The 17,642-nt window shown below is 43.5% G+C and overlaps 2 protein-coding genes across 6 annotated transcripts; both read left to right on the forward strand.

The window, feature by feature from the left end:
- The first annotated feature begins 158 nt into the window (after window positions 1-158).
- Window positions 159-1,190, forward strand: LOC142930116 (P2Y purinoceptor 1-like). The gene has a single exon (XM_076072179.1). The coding sequence runs from the start codon at window positions 159-161 to the stop codon at window positions 1,188-1,190; it is 1,032 nt and encodes a 343-aa protein (XP_075928294.1).
- Window positions 1,191-7,292: 6,102 nt separating this feature from the next.
- Window positions 7,293-17,030, forward strand: LOC142930176 (uncharacterized). Of its 5 annotated transcripts, none has more exons than XM_076072341.1 (7): window positions 7,295-7,917; window positions 9,142-9,640; window positions 10,543-10,635; window positions 12,101-12,223; window positions 12,308-12,421; window positions 13,026-13,337; window positions 14,744-17,030. In XM_076072341.1, the coding sequence occupies exons 2-7, from the start codon at window positions 9,160-9,162 to the stop codon at window positions 15,352-15,354; spliced, it is 1,734 nt and encodes a 577-aa protein (XP_075928456.1). In that variant the 5' UTR covers window positions 7,295-7,917; window positions 9,142-9,159; the 3' UTR covers window positions 15,355-17,030. The 5 variants fall into 5 exon arrangements, with proteins under 5 accessions (XP_075928458.1, XP_075928456.1, XP_075928457.1 ...); XM_076072342.1 differs by having other exon boundaries at window positions 7,295-7,426; window positions 9,102-9,640; XM_076072339.1 differs by having other exon boundaries at window positions 7,296-7,426.
- Window positions 17,031-17,642: the final 612 nt, after the last annotated feature.

Raw genomic sequence — 17,642 nt, forward strand, 5'->3', positions numbered from 1 at the left:
AAACAGTCATTTATCTTGAAGATATAATCGCAGCATATCTATCAAGGTGTCTCCATTTCAACAGATATTTGAAACGTATTCCTACGTGCACTTACAGTCTTATTTCCACCTCAATTTACACACCGCATTTAAATGAATAAAAACAACAATCTCCAAGCATGGAAAATTACAACCTGAGCAGGTGTTATATCAACGAGCTATTCTCACAATATACGGTGTCACTGCTGCTCATAGAGACCACTGTGGGTTTCCTGGGGAACGCGTTCGCCTTGTGGATTATCGTTTGGCGCATCAAGGATTGGACCTGCTTCACGGTCTACATGCTCAACCTGGTGCTCAGCGACCTCCTCTTCGTGCTCGTTGCGCCCGTGCGCTCCATCTACTACATGTACGACAACCAGTGGCCATTCGGCGAGGCAGCGTGCGACATGCTCATCACCGTCACCTACATCAGCCTCTACGGCAGCATCTTCTTCCTGATGTGCATCAGTGCCGAGCGCTACTTCGTCATCGTCCACCCAACGAGAGCGTTCCGCAACCGCTCGCTCACCTCCGCCAAGCTGGTCAGCCTGGCCGGCTGGGTCACGGTGCTGGGCGGACAGCTCAGTCTGCCGTTCATCTTCCACACGACCGTCGACGCACGGGACGCCAATGCGACGCGCTGCATGACATTCAACTTAGAAGACCTCTACCCGAGCTACAACACGTGGAGCTCCGTGGTCACCATGGTCTTCTTCTTATTGCCCTTCACGGTCATGAGCGTCTTCCACGGGCTCATCACACACAACCTGCTCTACCAGACGGCGCTCGGCGTGCGTGTGGCCAGGGCTCGGCGCAGGGCGGCCAGGCTGGTGGTGCTGGTGCAGCTGATAGTGGCCATCTGCTTCACGCCTCTGCACGTGGTGAGGCCCCTGCTGACCGCCACCAGCATGCTGACGCCGACCAAATGCGGCCTGCTGCGGGACCTCGCCAAAGGCTTCTTCATCAGCATGTCCTTGAGCGGACTCAACAGCTGCCTCGACCCGCTGCTATTCTACCACTCGGGCGGCAAGTTCAGGAAGGAGGCGAAGGCTGTCGTCATGACCCTGCTCTGTCGCGGCTGTGTGTGTCCGGCAGGACCGATGGCGAGGAGCGAAATGCAAGCTTCTGTCATCAACGTTGAGCCGTCGCTCAACTCCAATCGGACTTGAGCAATCTGACGCGCACGTGTCTCGTCAACGTCAAAGTGTTTTGCTGCAAAACTTAGCATCGAGGCGGTGCTCATCTCCTGTTCACAGCCCTGCTTCAGGGGTGGACAACAGATGTTCACTTCGCCTATACGAGATACTTATTTTACCGGCTCCGAAGGGACGATGGAATGAGTCGAACCAAGGTTTTCCACACGCTTACTTTGCGTCCTCTTCCACATGGCTTTGGTAGTCAATGGACACCATCGAGGGAAGCTGAATGTATGTCTGGTGTACCAGACTCTAAGTCTGCAGGCGAAGCCTCGGGTATTATTCACCGCTAAGCCGCATGTCCAGCACGAGGATAAGGGAACAATGGGACATTTCTGGGCATTGTTGTATAAAGTCTGTGGGGTTACTGGGGGATTGATTGGGCAGGACACATCTACAGAAGGAATGGTGGCTGATGGACAATACAGTAATTCTGCATTATAAGTGATACACATGAGAGACCCGGTCGTAAGTCACTTGCAACTAATTATATCATCCATGTTGGCATCATGACAGCCACAGTGGAGATAGATCGATGAAAAAGGCTTGTCTGCAGATCTTGGGTGGATTGTTACATCGCTGGATCATGGTAGACCTTCATTCATCCAGCATGCAAAGATACGATTCTGTATATGCAGTACAGCATTGTGATATGGAAGTAAGTGGGTTCGTGAGAAGTGTAGTGAATTGGTAATGAGGCCAGTATAAACCATGGCACGGGTAAAGAGCCACATTGACTAACATTCTAAGAGCCACGGGTCACAACCTTATTACACACTGGTACTGTACAGATAATGTGTATGTTATTACAGTTGAACGATCTATTTCATTTGGCAGATTCATCACTGACTGGCGAGCAGGAATATAAAATGTATTAGGCTATGACAATGCTGGCATGTACAGAAGTTGCTTTAAATCACCATGTTTTTGTATATAATGTGCAGTTCACTTATACACACATTATACAAATGTGTGTCTTGTAGCTTGCTAGACTGTGGACTGAATGTGTATATATGGTTTAGGTTTACAATGTAATCGAGGATTAACTCTGCACTATGCATCCATTCACTGGTGTCTCCTTGGCCATCTCGCAATGTGTATACTTCTCTACGCTGTTCCTACGCTCCTGTACACCCCGTTTGAACAGGCTTTTGCAAATTGACGGTGCAAGCATACCCCACTCCAACTCTGCATGTAGTGCCCACTTATTATTCCCTGCTAATCGACTGTCGAGCACGTAAATTACGGAACAACATTCACAGACATGCAGTATTAATTCAAGGTTATTATTTGCTTGTTTACTCAGGAAATCCTCACTTAATCTCGTGGCTATCAGGAGGGTCCTTCCAAGTTTTTCGCACGAGGAGGCGATCATTTCTATGTATATTCCATTTGAGTCAATTATGGGTAATTTTTCAATTCTGGCAGATTTGGACAGTCTCAGTAAATGTACGTTGGGTCAACATTGGCACGCGGTTGGAACTGTTGTGTAGTGTTCGATTTCACTCGGACAACTTCTGTCTTTCTCGGAACACCGCTTTATTTACAACTCTCAGCATGTCCTCCACATTCCACAGTATCCTGGTCGCCACGGCTCGCTCGCCGTGCTTCACTCGACTCGCTCGCCACCTTTGTCTCTCCACTCCCCCACGATTACTTCGCTTACTCCACCGCTAACTTCTTCGTCTCCGCTCTCCGCTATCACCGTCGCTATGTTCTCTCCACTGCTAACTGCTTCGTCTCTGTTCACCGCTATCACCGTCACTATGCTCACTCCACTGCTAACTGCTTCGTCTCTGTTCACCGCTATCACCGTCACTATGCTCACTCCACTGCTAACTGCTTCGTCTCTGTTCACCGCTATCACCGTCACTATGCTCACTCCACTGCTAACTGCTTCGTCTCTGTTCACCGCTATCACCGTCGCTGTGCTCACTCCACTGCTAACTGCTTCGTCTCTGTTCACCGCTATCACCGTCACTATGCTCACTCCACTGCTAACTGCTTCGTCTCTGTTCACCGCTATCACCGTCACTGTGCTCACTCCACTGCTGGCTGTCCTCGTCTTCAGCTTCGCTATCGCTACGCTCTCTCCACCGCTAACTATTTCGTCTTTGTTCAGCTCCGCTACCGCTACGCTCTCTCCAAGCTCCGTCTCCAACTTCGTCTCCCTTCCACTCTGTCTTCCAAACTCTGTCTCTCAAACTCTTTCTCTCAAACTCTGTCTTCAAAAACTCATTGTTTTTTTTGGTAAAGTCACGTATGTAGAATACAATAAAATTTTATTAAAACAAAAAACAATCACGACGTTTCGATCACAACGCAAGCGATCTTCATCAGGTGTCAAGAACAAATCACGGAGGTAAATACAACAAAAAGATGAGAGATGAGAATTCAACAAACCTGAAAAAACATTATGTGAAGCACATCCAGTCAGGCCAACAACACAGTTAGACACTTCCTGGCGGACCACGAATTTCAGAAGAGTGTTAAATTTCGTGTTCAACCTTTGGATTGCACATACCAGCATAGATAGAATGAAAAATACGAGGTACACGGTCAGTAGAAATACATATACAAGTCCACCAAGAGGTAAGGAGGGAGGAAAGAGGGACAGGGAGGCAGAGAGAGAGGGGGGGATGAACAGAAACTTAAATAGGAAATCCGGTTGGAGAGGGGGAGGGGGCAGAGCGAGAGCGGCAGCTCAAACACGCACATCTTACACATACAAAACAGCAGCTCAAAAAAGGACCACCTCTTGTAAATACAAAACGGCAGCTCAAAAAATGACCACCTCTTGTAAATACAAAACGGCAGCTCAAAAAAGGGCACATCTTACACATAATTACAACGGTAACTTCCCCGTAAAAGTGTGATAAAGTATTAAAGCTTTCGTGACTGCATTAAAATTACTCATTGGTTTTTTTCCGGTAAAGTCACGTATGTAGAAATACAATACAATTATATTAAAACAAAAAATGTTTTTTCAGGTTTGTTGAATTCTCGTCTCTCATCTTTTTGTTGTATTTACCTCCGTGATTTGTTCTTGACACCTGATGAAGATCGATTGCGTTGTGATCGAAACGTCGTGATTGTTTTTTTTTGTTTTAATATAATTTTATTGTATTTCTACATACGTAACTTTACCGAAAAAACCAATGAGTAATTTTATGCAGTCACGAAAGCTTTACTACTTTATTATCTGTCTTCCAAACTCTGTCTCTCAAACTCTGTCTCTCAAACTCTGTCTCTCAAACTCTGTCTTCCAAACTCTGTCTTCCAAACTCTGTCTCTCAAACTCTGTCTCTCAAACTCTGTCTCTCAAACTCTCCACACTTCAATTCCCCCTGTTGACTCCAAGCTCTCCAAACTCCAACTCCCGCTCCAATTGCCGACCCCCCAATTTATCCCCGCTCTCATTACGCCCCAATTAATTAGTCCGCGTCCCAACGGCACTCCGCGTGATCGTACACCTGCTTCTCGCCAGACTTCCAGACGCCTCTCCGGCTCCGGCAACAGCACCAACCAATCACAGCCGTCCTTGGCTTTCCCAGCTTAATTGCCCCAACATAACCTGCACTGTATTTGCTTTCCTTGCAGGCTGACCCAACATGAACCTCAATGACTTTGCCTTCACAACAGGCTGACCCAACATAAACCGCACTGTCTCTGTTTCCATGCAATACGCACCTTTCTACTCCACTACAGTTGGACCAACTTCTTGGCCCAACGTTCAATGTTTACTGGGATAATATAATACCGGCACGCAATCGCCTTGTCTTTAACCTCAACTATGACGCAGGTGACACGTGTTTTCTGCTTAGCGCACCTGCATTATTAACCAGGGCAGCCGCTGAACTTAAACCGTGAACCTCTGGTAGCTTAAGCGAACAGGCTACCGCTAGGCCACTTCACTGCTAGGTCATGGCTTATGAAAAAAGTGGTTGAGTTTTGGTGGTGGGAAGGACACATTTACAAAAAGAATGATGACCGATGGATCATACATATTGTAATATAAACATTAAATACATACACATTAAATTCATAAATATGCATAGTAGCCATTCAGTTAATATTAATTTTACATGGAGATCAGGGATGAGTAAAACAAAGTGGCTCTCCATTGGGTTTTTGGGTTGTACTGTGTTGGAACTGAGAAAACTCTCATTACATGGGACGAAACGTCAGACATCGTGCTGAACAACATGCGGTGCAACTCAAAAAAACATTCAAGAGCTATACAGCAGCACAAATTGTTCAAACATATGCAATGGTAAGACATGCACATGATAGATTTATCAATACGTGGCATCACCTACAACTGGTGTCTAAACATTAAAATTAGGCCCGCATTGACTTGCTTAGAGCCGCGGGCCACAAACATGTATTACCTAATACTCATACTGTGCACATATTTATAATGTATCATGTTACCAGCAATACGTAGATATAAAAATGAAATTTTGAGAAAAATCAATATATGTAATGAGATGTATAAACTCTCATTTTTAACCGAAAACGTCTTAAATTATGCACCTCCACGTTTGCAGATTGCATAGTTAATTATATATTTTAAAAATTCAATGACGTGAGATTTGAGAAAAGAATTGTGAGATGTGAGAGAAAATATTCAATAATTAATATACCTCTTGCCACGGCAGCTCTCCTGCCGACTTCAGCATTTTCTTGCTGTGGTTGTCCCACCTGATGAGTATTGCTTGTGTTGCGATCGAAACGTCGTCATTTATTTTATTTTATTTCTACCTACGTGACTTTACCGAAAGAAACAAAGAGTACGGTAACAGATGCTTCAGATATATCAATTATTTGCACATTGTGATATTGATCCCTCTGATACGATCGAAACATCAATGTTTTCCTTTCAATGGTTTGCTTTCTATGTTTTTAATACCGAGATTTAAAAAAGCCTATATATTTTTAAAATAATTCTTTGTTGAAAAAAATCAACTTCCCTCTCCAAACGTCCTTGACATGTTCAAATCCTGGAGATAGGTTTCAAGTCAATATTCTGAAAAATAGATTTATATTTGCAGTTGACTTTGTTTATATTTTAAAGATATTAATAATTTGTTTTACTTGAGTAAACATTTATTTGGATGTATAGTTCGTTCCACCAAATAGTTAATAAACAAAAAACACGTTTCGTTCAAATATTTTAGTATACATCCATGATTTCATTGAAGCAATGATTGTTCAATGCTACACAAGAGATTGCGTCAGATATGATAATAAATGTGAAATAGCCAGTATATGCAATCAATCATTTTTTTAATGGAAAACATGTCCATATTTTGTAGTATGTGTTTTGAACCATGTCTCGAGTTGCCATTGTATAATGCTGTGAATTTTACCATCACGTGTTTTATCGGAACATAATTTTGCATGGCTTCAGCTATGCATATTTAACTGTGTTCATCTTTAAAAGGGCAATCTTTCGTGTGGTATGAAAAAGGGTCATTGCCCGAAACTTCACCTTTTATGTTATTCATGTTAAGGCCAGTGTTAATGACCAATGTTGAAGTTCATATACATCGAAGGGACAAATATGCACGTGGTATACAACTCGTACAAAAAAATGGTTTTAATATAAGCACGCATTTATATTAATCCATTTACTTTTATCATACACACGTTGAACTTGAACGCAAACAAATGAAAAGTGTATTGATTATCATTGTTTTTTTAATGTTCTTATTAGCCTAGGGGTTTGGGGAACAGATAGCGAACGAACTCCTTAACGCGTTCCAGCACACAACAGCGCGTGGCCGCAACCCAAGAATCCCAAACACGAAAGCACGTGACCCAGAAACGCGCGCAGGGCGCGCGGGGAGGGGGCGCCAGAAAGGAAATTACATTTCCCACCCGGCATAGGTGCCACCGGGCGATTTTACGCCTCGCGATTGGACGGCGTTGTCAAGCGCCGCCTCTCTCTCTCTCCAGCCCCGCCCCCATCCAAACAATCCGCTTTACAATTGGCCAGCCTGAGCGCGCGCGCGCGCTCACGCCCCCCCCCCTCCCCCATTACTACGACCAATCGCGTGCGTGCGTGTCGCCCGCGGTATCCTTATGCGCTGTAGAGATTGCAAGAGGGCCTGAGGTGTCTGGTGCTGGAAGTGGTTGGCGGTGGTGCTGGGGGAGGCCCACGGCTTTGCTGGTTGCTGCTACCGCCGGGGCCTCGACTTGCCGTTGTGAGGGTTTTGCCGCGGTTTTTCACCACCAACCCTCCCAACCCCCTTCTATTCGTTTGTTTCGCCCGATCTCGTTCGTGTCGGTGGTGATAAATGCGACCGACCCGATGTGTAATTGTTTTAACGCGTTTTGTGATAGCCGCGAAGGCGGGGTTGGGGTGTTTTTAAGTAGGGCAGGCGGGCAGATTGGAGAGAAGCGAGTTGAGCTAGTCTAGCGAGGGCCCCAATTACTGCCCTGAGATGAAATTCGCAATAGTACAATGAATTAAGTGCGGCGCTAACCTAACCTTTCGCGCGTATTGCGATGTAGAAAGTATCACCGATTTAAAGTCTTATTTTGAGCTACCCACGGACAACTTCACTCGTGTGAAGCAGTGCTGGTAGCATTGTCTCATTCGGCCCACGTGTATAGTGGAAGAGGGTTATTGTTGGCGCATTTCTTCGATATCCACAACGTTTCTTGGTGTTAAGCGGAACTGCTCTTAAATAACGTACGTTGAACGCAATGCAGTATTTATGGAAAATGTGGGCCATGGCCTAATTTTTTTATGAAAGTAAAATTAACCCCCTATTGGTGAAGACTTGTCTTTGAATTACGACCTTTATTAAAGAAAGCTGAACCGAGTTTTGATAAGTTCCTGCTTTGGCATGTTTGGTCAGTTCCATGAATGCGGCAGGGACGCTTAAGGACGTGGAGAAATATCACGCGTACGAAAGAATAGCATTGAAAAGTCTGCACAGTGAGATTCATGAACCCACTTGACATATTGCCATCTCCTTGGCCATCGCGCAACGCAGCGGTTACATAATAATCTAGTTTTAAGTTCCGTATCGTGTTTATTCATTCGCAGAATGTGTTATTGGGTGGTAACAAGTTGGCATTTGCCATTGGCACGCACAGTTGTGAGGTTTCTTCAGATGTTAGAAAAAAGACGTCTGCTTTTAAGGAGGCTGGCTACACTTCTCTCGGTAAATTATATCTTGCTGGGATTCGTAGAGTAGCCAGCAAGGTGATTAATATTTGGTTTGCATTTATGCAAGTATCTCGCACCTGACTCGAAATTCACAGCATGTCAGTTCTAATTTCCAGTAAGATATTGAAACCTGTACCGGTTTTAGGCGTCCTGAACCCTTCACAAATCCACACTGACTAATGTGGTGAGCTATGGTCATAAAACCCATGACCGACATGGCAAAAGAAGGGCCTCATCCAACGGTAGATTGAGAAAGGGCTACACGATAATAGTTTTTTTACCCTTTTATCTGGCAACAAAACTGACACCCTTTTTTTTATAAGGAGTCATGTTTGCATTCACCACAAACAAAAAAACACATAACTCTGATAATGTATGCTCTGTCCTTGAAGTTGATTGGTCCACACCCGAGACAGCTTTCCTTAGAGCCTAGTCTCACCACGGTGTTGGACCAGATGACGCCAGATAAAATGGTAAAAAACCAATGATCACATTTTGCTACTGGCAAAGGAGGTTCCAATGGTGTAAAAGGCTACACGTTAAGTTATTTAAAGTTTAGACTCTCATTTCCAAATTTACCTTTGCCAGTACCCAAAATGTTTAATGCTGGTCCATGTCAATATGTGATTGTGGGTTCCTTCTCATCTTACAATACATTCAGCCAGTTGAACAACATTAATCGTGGTCTGCACTGTGTTTAGGATGCACCTGCTCAAGTTTTAATGAAAAACTTTTTTGTAGCTGCTCTCAAAGTCAACCATGGCCGCCGCAGCAGTGGCGGCGGCAGTGTCGAGCATCAACCCGCGGCAGGACTTCCCCGCGTGGCTGGCCGCTCACGGCGTGAGCCTCAGCGTGGCCGAGGCCGTGGACAGGGAGCTGGGCATCGGCGACTACGAGGCGTTCCTGGCGTGCGCCGAGCAGCCCCACGTCAGGGCTGAGCTGTTCGCTGCTGCCAGGGAGCGGCTGCCCTTCGCCTTCTACGCTGTGCTGCGCCGCGTCACCGAGGCCTCGTCTCCCAAGCGCCACGACGGAGCAGGGGGAGCTGGAGGAGTCCTCCAGGCCACTGCGGCAGCCACTGCTTTCCAACCGTTTCTCAGCGGCCTCCTGGACGCCATCGTCCTCATGCTCAACAGTCTGAGCCAGGAGCTGCTGCAGTCGGCCGAGAGGTTCAGCTGCCTGGAGCCTGCACTCTACCCTAATGCTGTGGAAGAAGGCCTGAGCCCGTATTTACAAGAAGACGGTATTGTTAATCACAAAACAGCCAAAGAAATGCAACTTTACTGTGGATATTGTCTGGCTGATTGGTGCTGAGGTCAAAGTGCTCAACTCACAATTCAAAGGTCATAAGTTCAAATTCCGATTGGGGGTTGACTCAACCCATCCACCCTGTGGGGTTGATTAAATTAGTGTCACTGTGAAAGGCAATTATCCTGTAGCAAGACTTGTCCCATCAATATGATTGTGAAATTATATCTCCTCAGGATTGCCAGAGGAGATAAGCACCACATTATGCTTGTTTGAGCATGGAGAGACGGTTTGAAATGGCTGTGTCATTTAGTTTTTGTTTTAAACAAAATTACCAAACACCTAAATCTTGACTTAAAGCTTTCGTGACTACAGGAATTCATATTCTTTGGGTCTTTCGGTAAAGTAACGTAGATAGGTTAAAATACATTTTTTTCTGTGTTGCGATCAAAACTTAGTTTTTTTGGGTTATTTTTTGGTTATTTTCTTTTAACCTCTCTACGTGATTTTACCGATAGACCCAAAGAATACCAAACACCTTTTTAATTCGTTCACAGATATCAAGGATCTACAGCTTCACAACTGAAAATGTACAACTTATTAATAGTTCAAAAGTCTCCCCAGTTCACTATCCAGTAGTTGGTCAATATGTGCATATTGGTGTATGCATATAGGCAAAATAACGCTTAATATGGTTTCCATAAAGATGTGTACACTCATGCTATCAAACACGATATGAAGACAGGGACTGAATGTTATATTTTGTGGTTTTACTTTTCATACTTTACAGAATGCTCAATGTATTATTAATGTAGGTGAGTACATATATGTATTGTTGAAAGAGTAATGAAACACCTCAATAAGTCATCTTTGTTTTGCTTTAAATTGCGTTTTCAGATGGAGGAGAAGTCTATGAGACTGATGCCCCTGCAGTGCCTGATGGACCCCCTGAGGATGCACAAGACAACCAGTCCCAGTCTTGGGAAGATGGTAAACTTCAGTGACGTCATGCCACTACTTTTTGACTTCCATGAATCGGCACCACTATCTTGTGTGCCTGTTCATGTATCTACATATATGCATGCGTTTACAGAGTTTCACATTGTAAAGTTTTGGATCGGTTGGAATTTAAATAGCATATTTGTTTTGGTTAATTACACTGCTGGAACTCCTGGTTCAGTTAATTTGTATTAACATGATGAATAGCAATCTATTAATACTAGCGTTTTGCCCTTCCTAGGATTGAAGCTGTAATATTTACGAAAAAATTTAGCAGAGTATAATTGTATCTTGTTTAACTTTTATGGCAGTATGTCATCAAACACTTCACTGCATTCCACTGTAGCACTGTATTAATGGCAGTGAATCTGGCACAAAATGAAGTCATAAAACACTTAACTGTAGCACTGTATTAATGACAGTAATTCTTGCACAAAACTACGTCATAAAACACCTCACTTCATGTCACTGTAACACTGTATATAACTGACCTTCAATTTGTTCAAATTCACTGCTCTAATACTTTATTCTCTTCTGCTTTCGGTCGCTGGGGTTGAAATAAATTGGAATTTGATACAATATCTGGAAAATCACCGAGAAATGTCTAATTTACCATAATGTAGAAGCATAAATTAGACTTACCTTTTGCCTCAAGTGCTGAAGAAATAAAGACACCAAATCCACTTTGCGTATAATTATTCGATTCACTTTCAATAAAGAAACGTCAAACTTAAAGTGAATTTGCGAGAAAAAAATTCTACTCGACCTGCGCAAGTGTAAAATTCCACCCGCTCATGAATATTAATGACGGAGAGGGCTGCGGCATGTGGAGTGACGTCACGTGCTTTACACACAAACAGACATTCTTGGCTCATAGTCGTAATTAAGCATTGTTAACATTTATTGCCATTCTTTTCGTCAAACTTTCTGGGACAATCTTGCCAATGCAGTAGTGTTATTGTCTATAAAAACTATATAATGAGCCAAGAATGTGTGTGTCCCGTGCGTGACGCCACTCCACATGAAGTCCCCCCCCTCATTAATGATCATGAGCGGGTGACGTCACTCCACATGCCGCACCCCTCCCCAATAACCATGAGCGGGTGACGTCACTCCATATGGGGCAACCCCCCCTCATTAATAATCATGAGCTGAACAATTTTTCTATTTAATATTTCAGATATACTGCAATATACACCACGTCTTTGGACGGGCAAACAAGCTAGTAAAAAAATAAATGCATGAATAAGTCTGTAGTTTGATACGAGCTCTTATAAGTGTGAAACATATAAATGTTCTGCTAACTTAATGTATTACATTGTGATCGAATTGCCGAGCTGTGTTCATCAATGAGCTGCTTTTTAATGTTTTCTAGTCTAAAACCGTTATCGTCTAATGAAACCATCTCATTTGAGTTGGGCTTCAGTTACGAGAGCATGTGCACTGCTGTGTCTAGGGGGCAAGTCAGAATCTGAAGCAGTCCAGCAGGCCACTGATCTGGAGGACATGGAAGGGACAGAACAGGAATGGAGTGGTTACAACGTCAAAATGGAACATTATGACAACGCTCAAGCTAGAGGTATATTTACAGTTATCCTTTTGATGTTGTTAGTGTTTTCACCTTCTAATGATGGTGCAGGCTAACGGATAACCTGCTGCCCAGGTGATGTTGGGAGCTTCCCAGAAGATTCGCATGGTTTACAAGAAGTGGTAGAAACAGCCGATGGTGACTACCGTGTGAAGGATGTGAAGCTAGAAACTGGGCAAGCTTCAGCAGGTAAATTGATTTTTATTATGGCTGCAGTGTAACTCGATTGACATCAGCAGGCTCATAGTTGTGAGATTTTAACCGAGGCCACCTTTCTTGTGGTTATTTAAATTGTTGGGATGTAACAGAGTAGCTCTTTTGTTCCTGCTATAGCAATGTGGAATGCATGCCATGGGCTCTGCTCAGTGCTCGTTTGAGCAGGTGGACACTGGTCTTTAACCTTAAACAATTTGAAATTATACATCAAAGTCCAGGGGACTAATAAGTCATAAAAAAGCAAACCTTTTTTTCCACGTTCTCATCAAAAATTAAAATGTTTTATTCCAACAGAATAGAACATGCCACTTTGAATGATAAAACCGTAACTTTTACTTTAAAGGAATTAATACAAATCTAGGCACAACTGATCATCCAAGCTCGTAATTAACAAGCAACCAAAGAACCCTACATATTTTGTAAGGGTCTCAATGGGTTAAAAGCAGGAAGAGATTAATCGATCACACTAATGGTAAACGATTCATTATAAATTCAATCTAACATTTGGTGAACAAGTGTACATGTACATTTATTTATAGTTACATACACGTATAAACTACTAATTTGTCCATTTTAGCAAACAGCTGGAATCAAAGCGGTGAAAATGAAACTGAAGCCGATGATGGTGGCTATTCTGAATCTTCGCGGCATCCATCTGAGACTGGGCGCCGCATGACGGAGCGGCAAGCGGCGCTGCACCGGCGGGCTGAGTTGGCAAACCGGGGAAGCGGTGGTGAGGCTGGCAGCTGGTCCTCCCCCGTGGCCGCTTTTCCACCCGGCGCTGCCTCGCCTTGGGCGTCGAGGTCGCGTATTCAATCGCAGGGCAGCGGCGGTGGCCGTGCGGGGTCGGCACCACCCCGGGCTGCCAAACGGCGCAGGAGTGACACAGGTGACCAGCCGTTCATCTGTCAGGAGTGCGGCACGTGCTTTAAACGCAAGTGGTACCTAGTGGCGCACGAGCGCAAGCATTCAGGTGTGCGGCCGCACGCTTGCGAGCACTGCGGCAAGCGCTTCCTCGCCTCGCACGACCTGGTGCGACACCGGCGCACGCATACAGGCGAGAAGCCGTTTGCCTGTCAGCTGTGTGGGAAGCGCTTCTCCAGGTCCTATGGCCTTTCCTGTCACATGAAGACGCACGGTCTCCCGTAGGCGTCACATCTGGCTCCGTCAGGCCAATTGGAGAGCTTTACTTTAGTTGGGGAGATTCTGCTTCAAGAGTTGGGAGGAAGGTGTTCATGTTTATAAGTGAAAGTTTTTTTTTTTATTAAAGGATGTACATTGAGATGGTGGGCTTGAAAGAACAATTTCCTTTGCCACTGAATTGTTTTCAGTGTTTCTCTTTACTATACTTTAATATTTCCACGTGCAGTCAGTTATATAATAGGACCTTTTTTCAAGTGCTGTTGATATATACTTAAAAAAGTATTTCCTTAATCATTTACCGCGTACATTTCAATAGGCATCAATAAAAGTTAATCTGCTCAATACTTTGTTGGTGTGCAAACAGTCATGTTAGTATGAGGGATTGGGGGCACCTTCAAATAGGCTCGGCTTGTTTTTAAGACCAGGCTTTATGGGATCATCTGGACATTATGAATCGTGTCTGCACAAGTGTGGTATGTTAATTTTGGGCATTCTGTAATTGTGGGTGCAACAGATTTAAAGTTGGTCTTGCATTTGTTAAAACTGCATTTCTCAAACGCCATTTCTCATGACCCATACATGTTAACGCTACACCCTGCAAGGTGCCTGACCTTGTAAACGTGTCTTGTGTGAGAAAGGGCACTAATTCAAATTAAGATTCTCTAAATTTGAATTGGAACATATGTATATAATATGAGACGTGTTTACCAATCATCAACGGTGTGTAGCGTATCTCAGCCTATTTGTGTTTGAATGGGAAATATTGGTTCATGTGGAAGGCAGACAATGGGTTGCAAAGACTGCAGTTTATGAAACCCAGGCTTCAGAACAATTGCACTAGCTCTTCTGCATTTGAGGAATAGTGATGGTGCTTATGGTGAGGCAGGTTTGATTGTACAATGATGCATCACTTTTAGTTCTCAGATTAAACTATTCTGAAATCAGCATCGCAAAGCACATGGTCTGTCACATCAGCCGTATTTGGATTATTAAGTGTCTAATTATTTTCCTGCCAACATTTTGCTTTTTGTGCCACAAATTAATACAGCATAAGGGATTTTAACAAACTTACCAATGCAGGTGTAAATGCAGCTAACTTGAAAAATAATAATAATTCTCAGCAGTGCTCTCTTTATGTTTCCATTCCACCAGGTCACAAGAAGATCATAGAATCTGATCCAGTTGAGCCTCAGCTGGGTGCTTCAAATTACGTGTCCAGAAGTTTACCCTTAGGCAGCCACTCGAATTACGCTAGCTTCCCCTACCATGCAGACGTGCACGGCAATAACAATAACAGTAGCAATAGCAACAATAGTAGCCTCTCTCTGGGCCAATCGTGCGAGATACCGACCTCCAGCCAAGAAAACGCCGCAGCATTGGACGCACTGCAGAGGGCGGAGGACAGTCTGGAAAACGAGTCAAAGTACCGCGCGTACACGCAATACAGGACCATCGACGTCGCCGGTGGCAAAGAGTTCCAGTGCGAGCAGTGCGAGGAGTCATTTCCCCACCTGCACATGATGCGGGTGCACCTGCGCAAGCACACTGGGGAGAAGCTGTACACATGCGAGTACTGCGGAAAGGAATTTATCATCTCCAACAACCTGGCGCGCCACCGAAGGACGCACACCGGGGAGAAGCCATTCGTGTGCGACGTCTGCGGCAAGAAGTTTTGCATATCGTACAGCCTAATCCGCCACAAAAAGACGCACGAGCAGGGCGGGGGCGGTGAGCCTGAACTTGAGCCCGAAGTATTGGAGTGAAAAAGGAAAACGCAAGCGAGTGTTTCACGAATACTCGAGCTTGGACTCGCTTGTTACGTCTTTTTACCATCATGCTATAAAACTTACAAAACGGTAATTGAAGTCAGGATAATTGTACGTAATTTGTTTTTTTAAACTGAGTGGAAGTCGTCTTGTGGTGGCCTCTAAAAAGTCAGTAATGCCATCATTTTACTCGATAGCAAATGTGAATACACATGTGTGGCCATTTTTATTTACTTAATCGCAGCTGCAACAGAACTCCAAAATGGATTCCTCTGCCCGATGGAGGGCGAGCACATCTGAAAATGTTGGTCTCGTTGAGGCGTTCCATATAGCTACCATTAATTTTCTTAATCACAAATAAATACTGGAATTTGTGTGCTGTTGCTGGCTTAAATATATTCAAGTTTTTTTGTCAAATGCCTTAGTAATAGGTACCGCGTAGAGATAGATCATATACGATAACCTCGAGAGGCTAATCCTTTTTATTCAGAATGACTTACTATTTTTAGGACTTATTGTGAATGGATGTTAACAGGCACATTTTTTTTTAATTGGAAGTGATGGTGCATTACCTGCTGTTGGTGTTGCAATACTTGCTTGACATTTGGGAAAATAAATACTCAGGGGATAATCACGAGATTTCAGCTTAACTAAAGGGGACATTTTGCACCCAGTATAGCTCCAAAAGTAATTTTGAAGGTGCAGCTGGGTGGTGCCAAGTTTACAGACGAAACGACTTTTGGCAGCAGCTTCTGATAGCAGAAACCCCGTCTGTCTGTTTGGGTACCCTCATCACTCGAAAAGCAGCCAAATCGGAACATGCTGAAATACAATATACCAACCACTACTGTACATATGAGCAACCTTAACCAGACATAATCAAGTGCTTCATTATTGGTGGTACTACGCCCTACATTATCTGACACGTACCATCATTGATCTGTAAATGTATTTTTGCTGTTGTACAATATTCCCGTTGGCGTTAAAGTTAGGACAATGTATAAAAGTGTTTTAATTGCATACGACTTGAATCTTTTTCAATTAACTTAAGTAACATTAACCTATGGTAGGCTTTATTGTAAATAGTATGTGATGTTACAGCCACAGAAAATAATTGGTAATACAATTTAATGTATTTTAATATTGATAATTTAGCTCTAGTGAGCCTGCCTTTCAATGAAATGCAAAACTGCCCAAGGGATGCCCACTGCTGCTTTAGGCAGCTTTTAAAAACAGCTGAAAAAATCCAATATTTAATGCTTCCACAGTTTTTAACCCTTGTGTTAAAGCAAACATGTTGCTGGAATTGGTAGAATGCCGAAAATTTTAATCGAAACACTTTAAGTATACGTGACTGCATCTGTCCATTGCATGGATGAAGTCCACCAAGTTAATTAAACATGGTATAAATATTAGAAGATGTAGTACATTGTCAATTTTCTTGCCCATTGGATAACTGTGCCACGGTGTTATTTTGCCTTTATTTGTATACACCTGAAACCTATAAACTGCTTCAATATGCATGCTTTCTGTATTTGCAGTAATACATTGATATATTTGAGAATAAAGTGTGAGCCTTATGAAATAAGGGATGACTTGTACAAAAGTTGTATATTTTAAAGATGCATAATCTTTCGACATTAAACATTGCTATTGTGTACTCAAATTAAAAAGGTCTGCTTGGTCTCAAACATGTAATGCAAGCACTATCATACTACACTTTGGTCATCCATACACGGACTCACTGGTTTCATCAATATATCAATTGTCTTCAACAATGAAGTAAATTGTCAGGTTTGGATTACGAGAATTCAAACAAACCGAACCATATTTGATGAAGATATGACATTCGCATTGTTAGGTCAAAATTGGTCATCCTATGGAGAGGACAACCTATGCTATAAGATTGTAGAACGTTCACTAACGGGGTCACGAATAGAAACGAACGTTGACCTCGTTGGCCTGTAAGCCAGTATGACAGGTGAATACTATGTAGTTTTGAGTTAAATACAAGCACAAACTAGTAATTTACACTTTGTCAATCGACTTCATGAATATTTTTGAAATTAGCCATTTGTCAATTGGCTGCTGGATGAAGGCTTAATGTGATGTTAGTGTGGCTTGGTGGAGGAGGAGGGACCTCACGACTGATTCCCGTATCTGTTGATGTTAGCTGTGGCCAGGAATCGAACTTGTGTTCCATGGTTCATAGGTCGGTGCACAAACTTCTGCATTACAGCTCCACTCAGTTTTGAATGGTAAATACGGGTTTAATTCTGCCTGCG

The sequence above is a fragment of the Petromyzon marinus genome, chromosome 37, assembly GCF_048934315.1.
Source record: "Petromyzon marinus isolate PM22_M1 ecotype Great Lakes invasive population chromosome 37, UKy_Petmar_22M1.pri1.0, whole genome shotgun sequence".
In the NCBI taxonomy this organism is placed as follows: domain Eukaryota; kingdom Metazoa; phylum Chordata; class Hyperoartia; order Petromyzontiformes; family Petromyzontidae; genus Petromyzon; species Petromyzon marinus.

Coding starts and splice junctions, on each gene's coding strand:
- LOC142930116 (XM_076072179.1), top strand. CDS start 159: ATGGAAAATTACAACCTGAGCAGGTGTTATATCAACGAGCTATTCTCA.
- LOC142930176 (XM_076072340.1), top strand. CDS start 9,160: ATGGCCGCCGCAGCAGTGGCGGCGGCAGTGTCGAGCATCAACCCGCGG. Junction 9,641..10,542: donor CCCGTATTTACAAGAAGACG/GTATTGTTAATC, acceptor TTGCGTTTTCAG/ATGGAGGAGAAGTCTATGAG. Junction 12,224..12,307: donor TGACAACGCTCAAGCTAGAG/GTATATTTACAG, acceptor CCTGCTGCCCAG/GTGATGTTGGGAGCTTCCCA.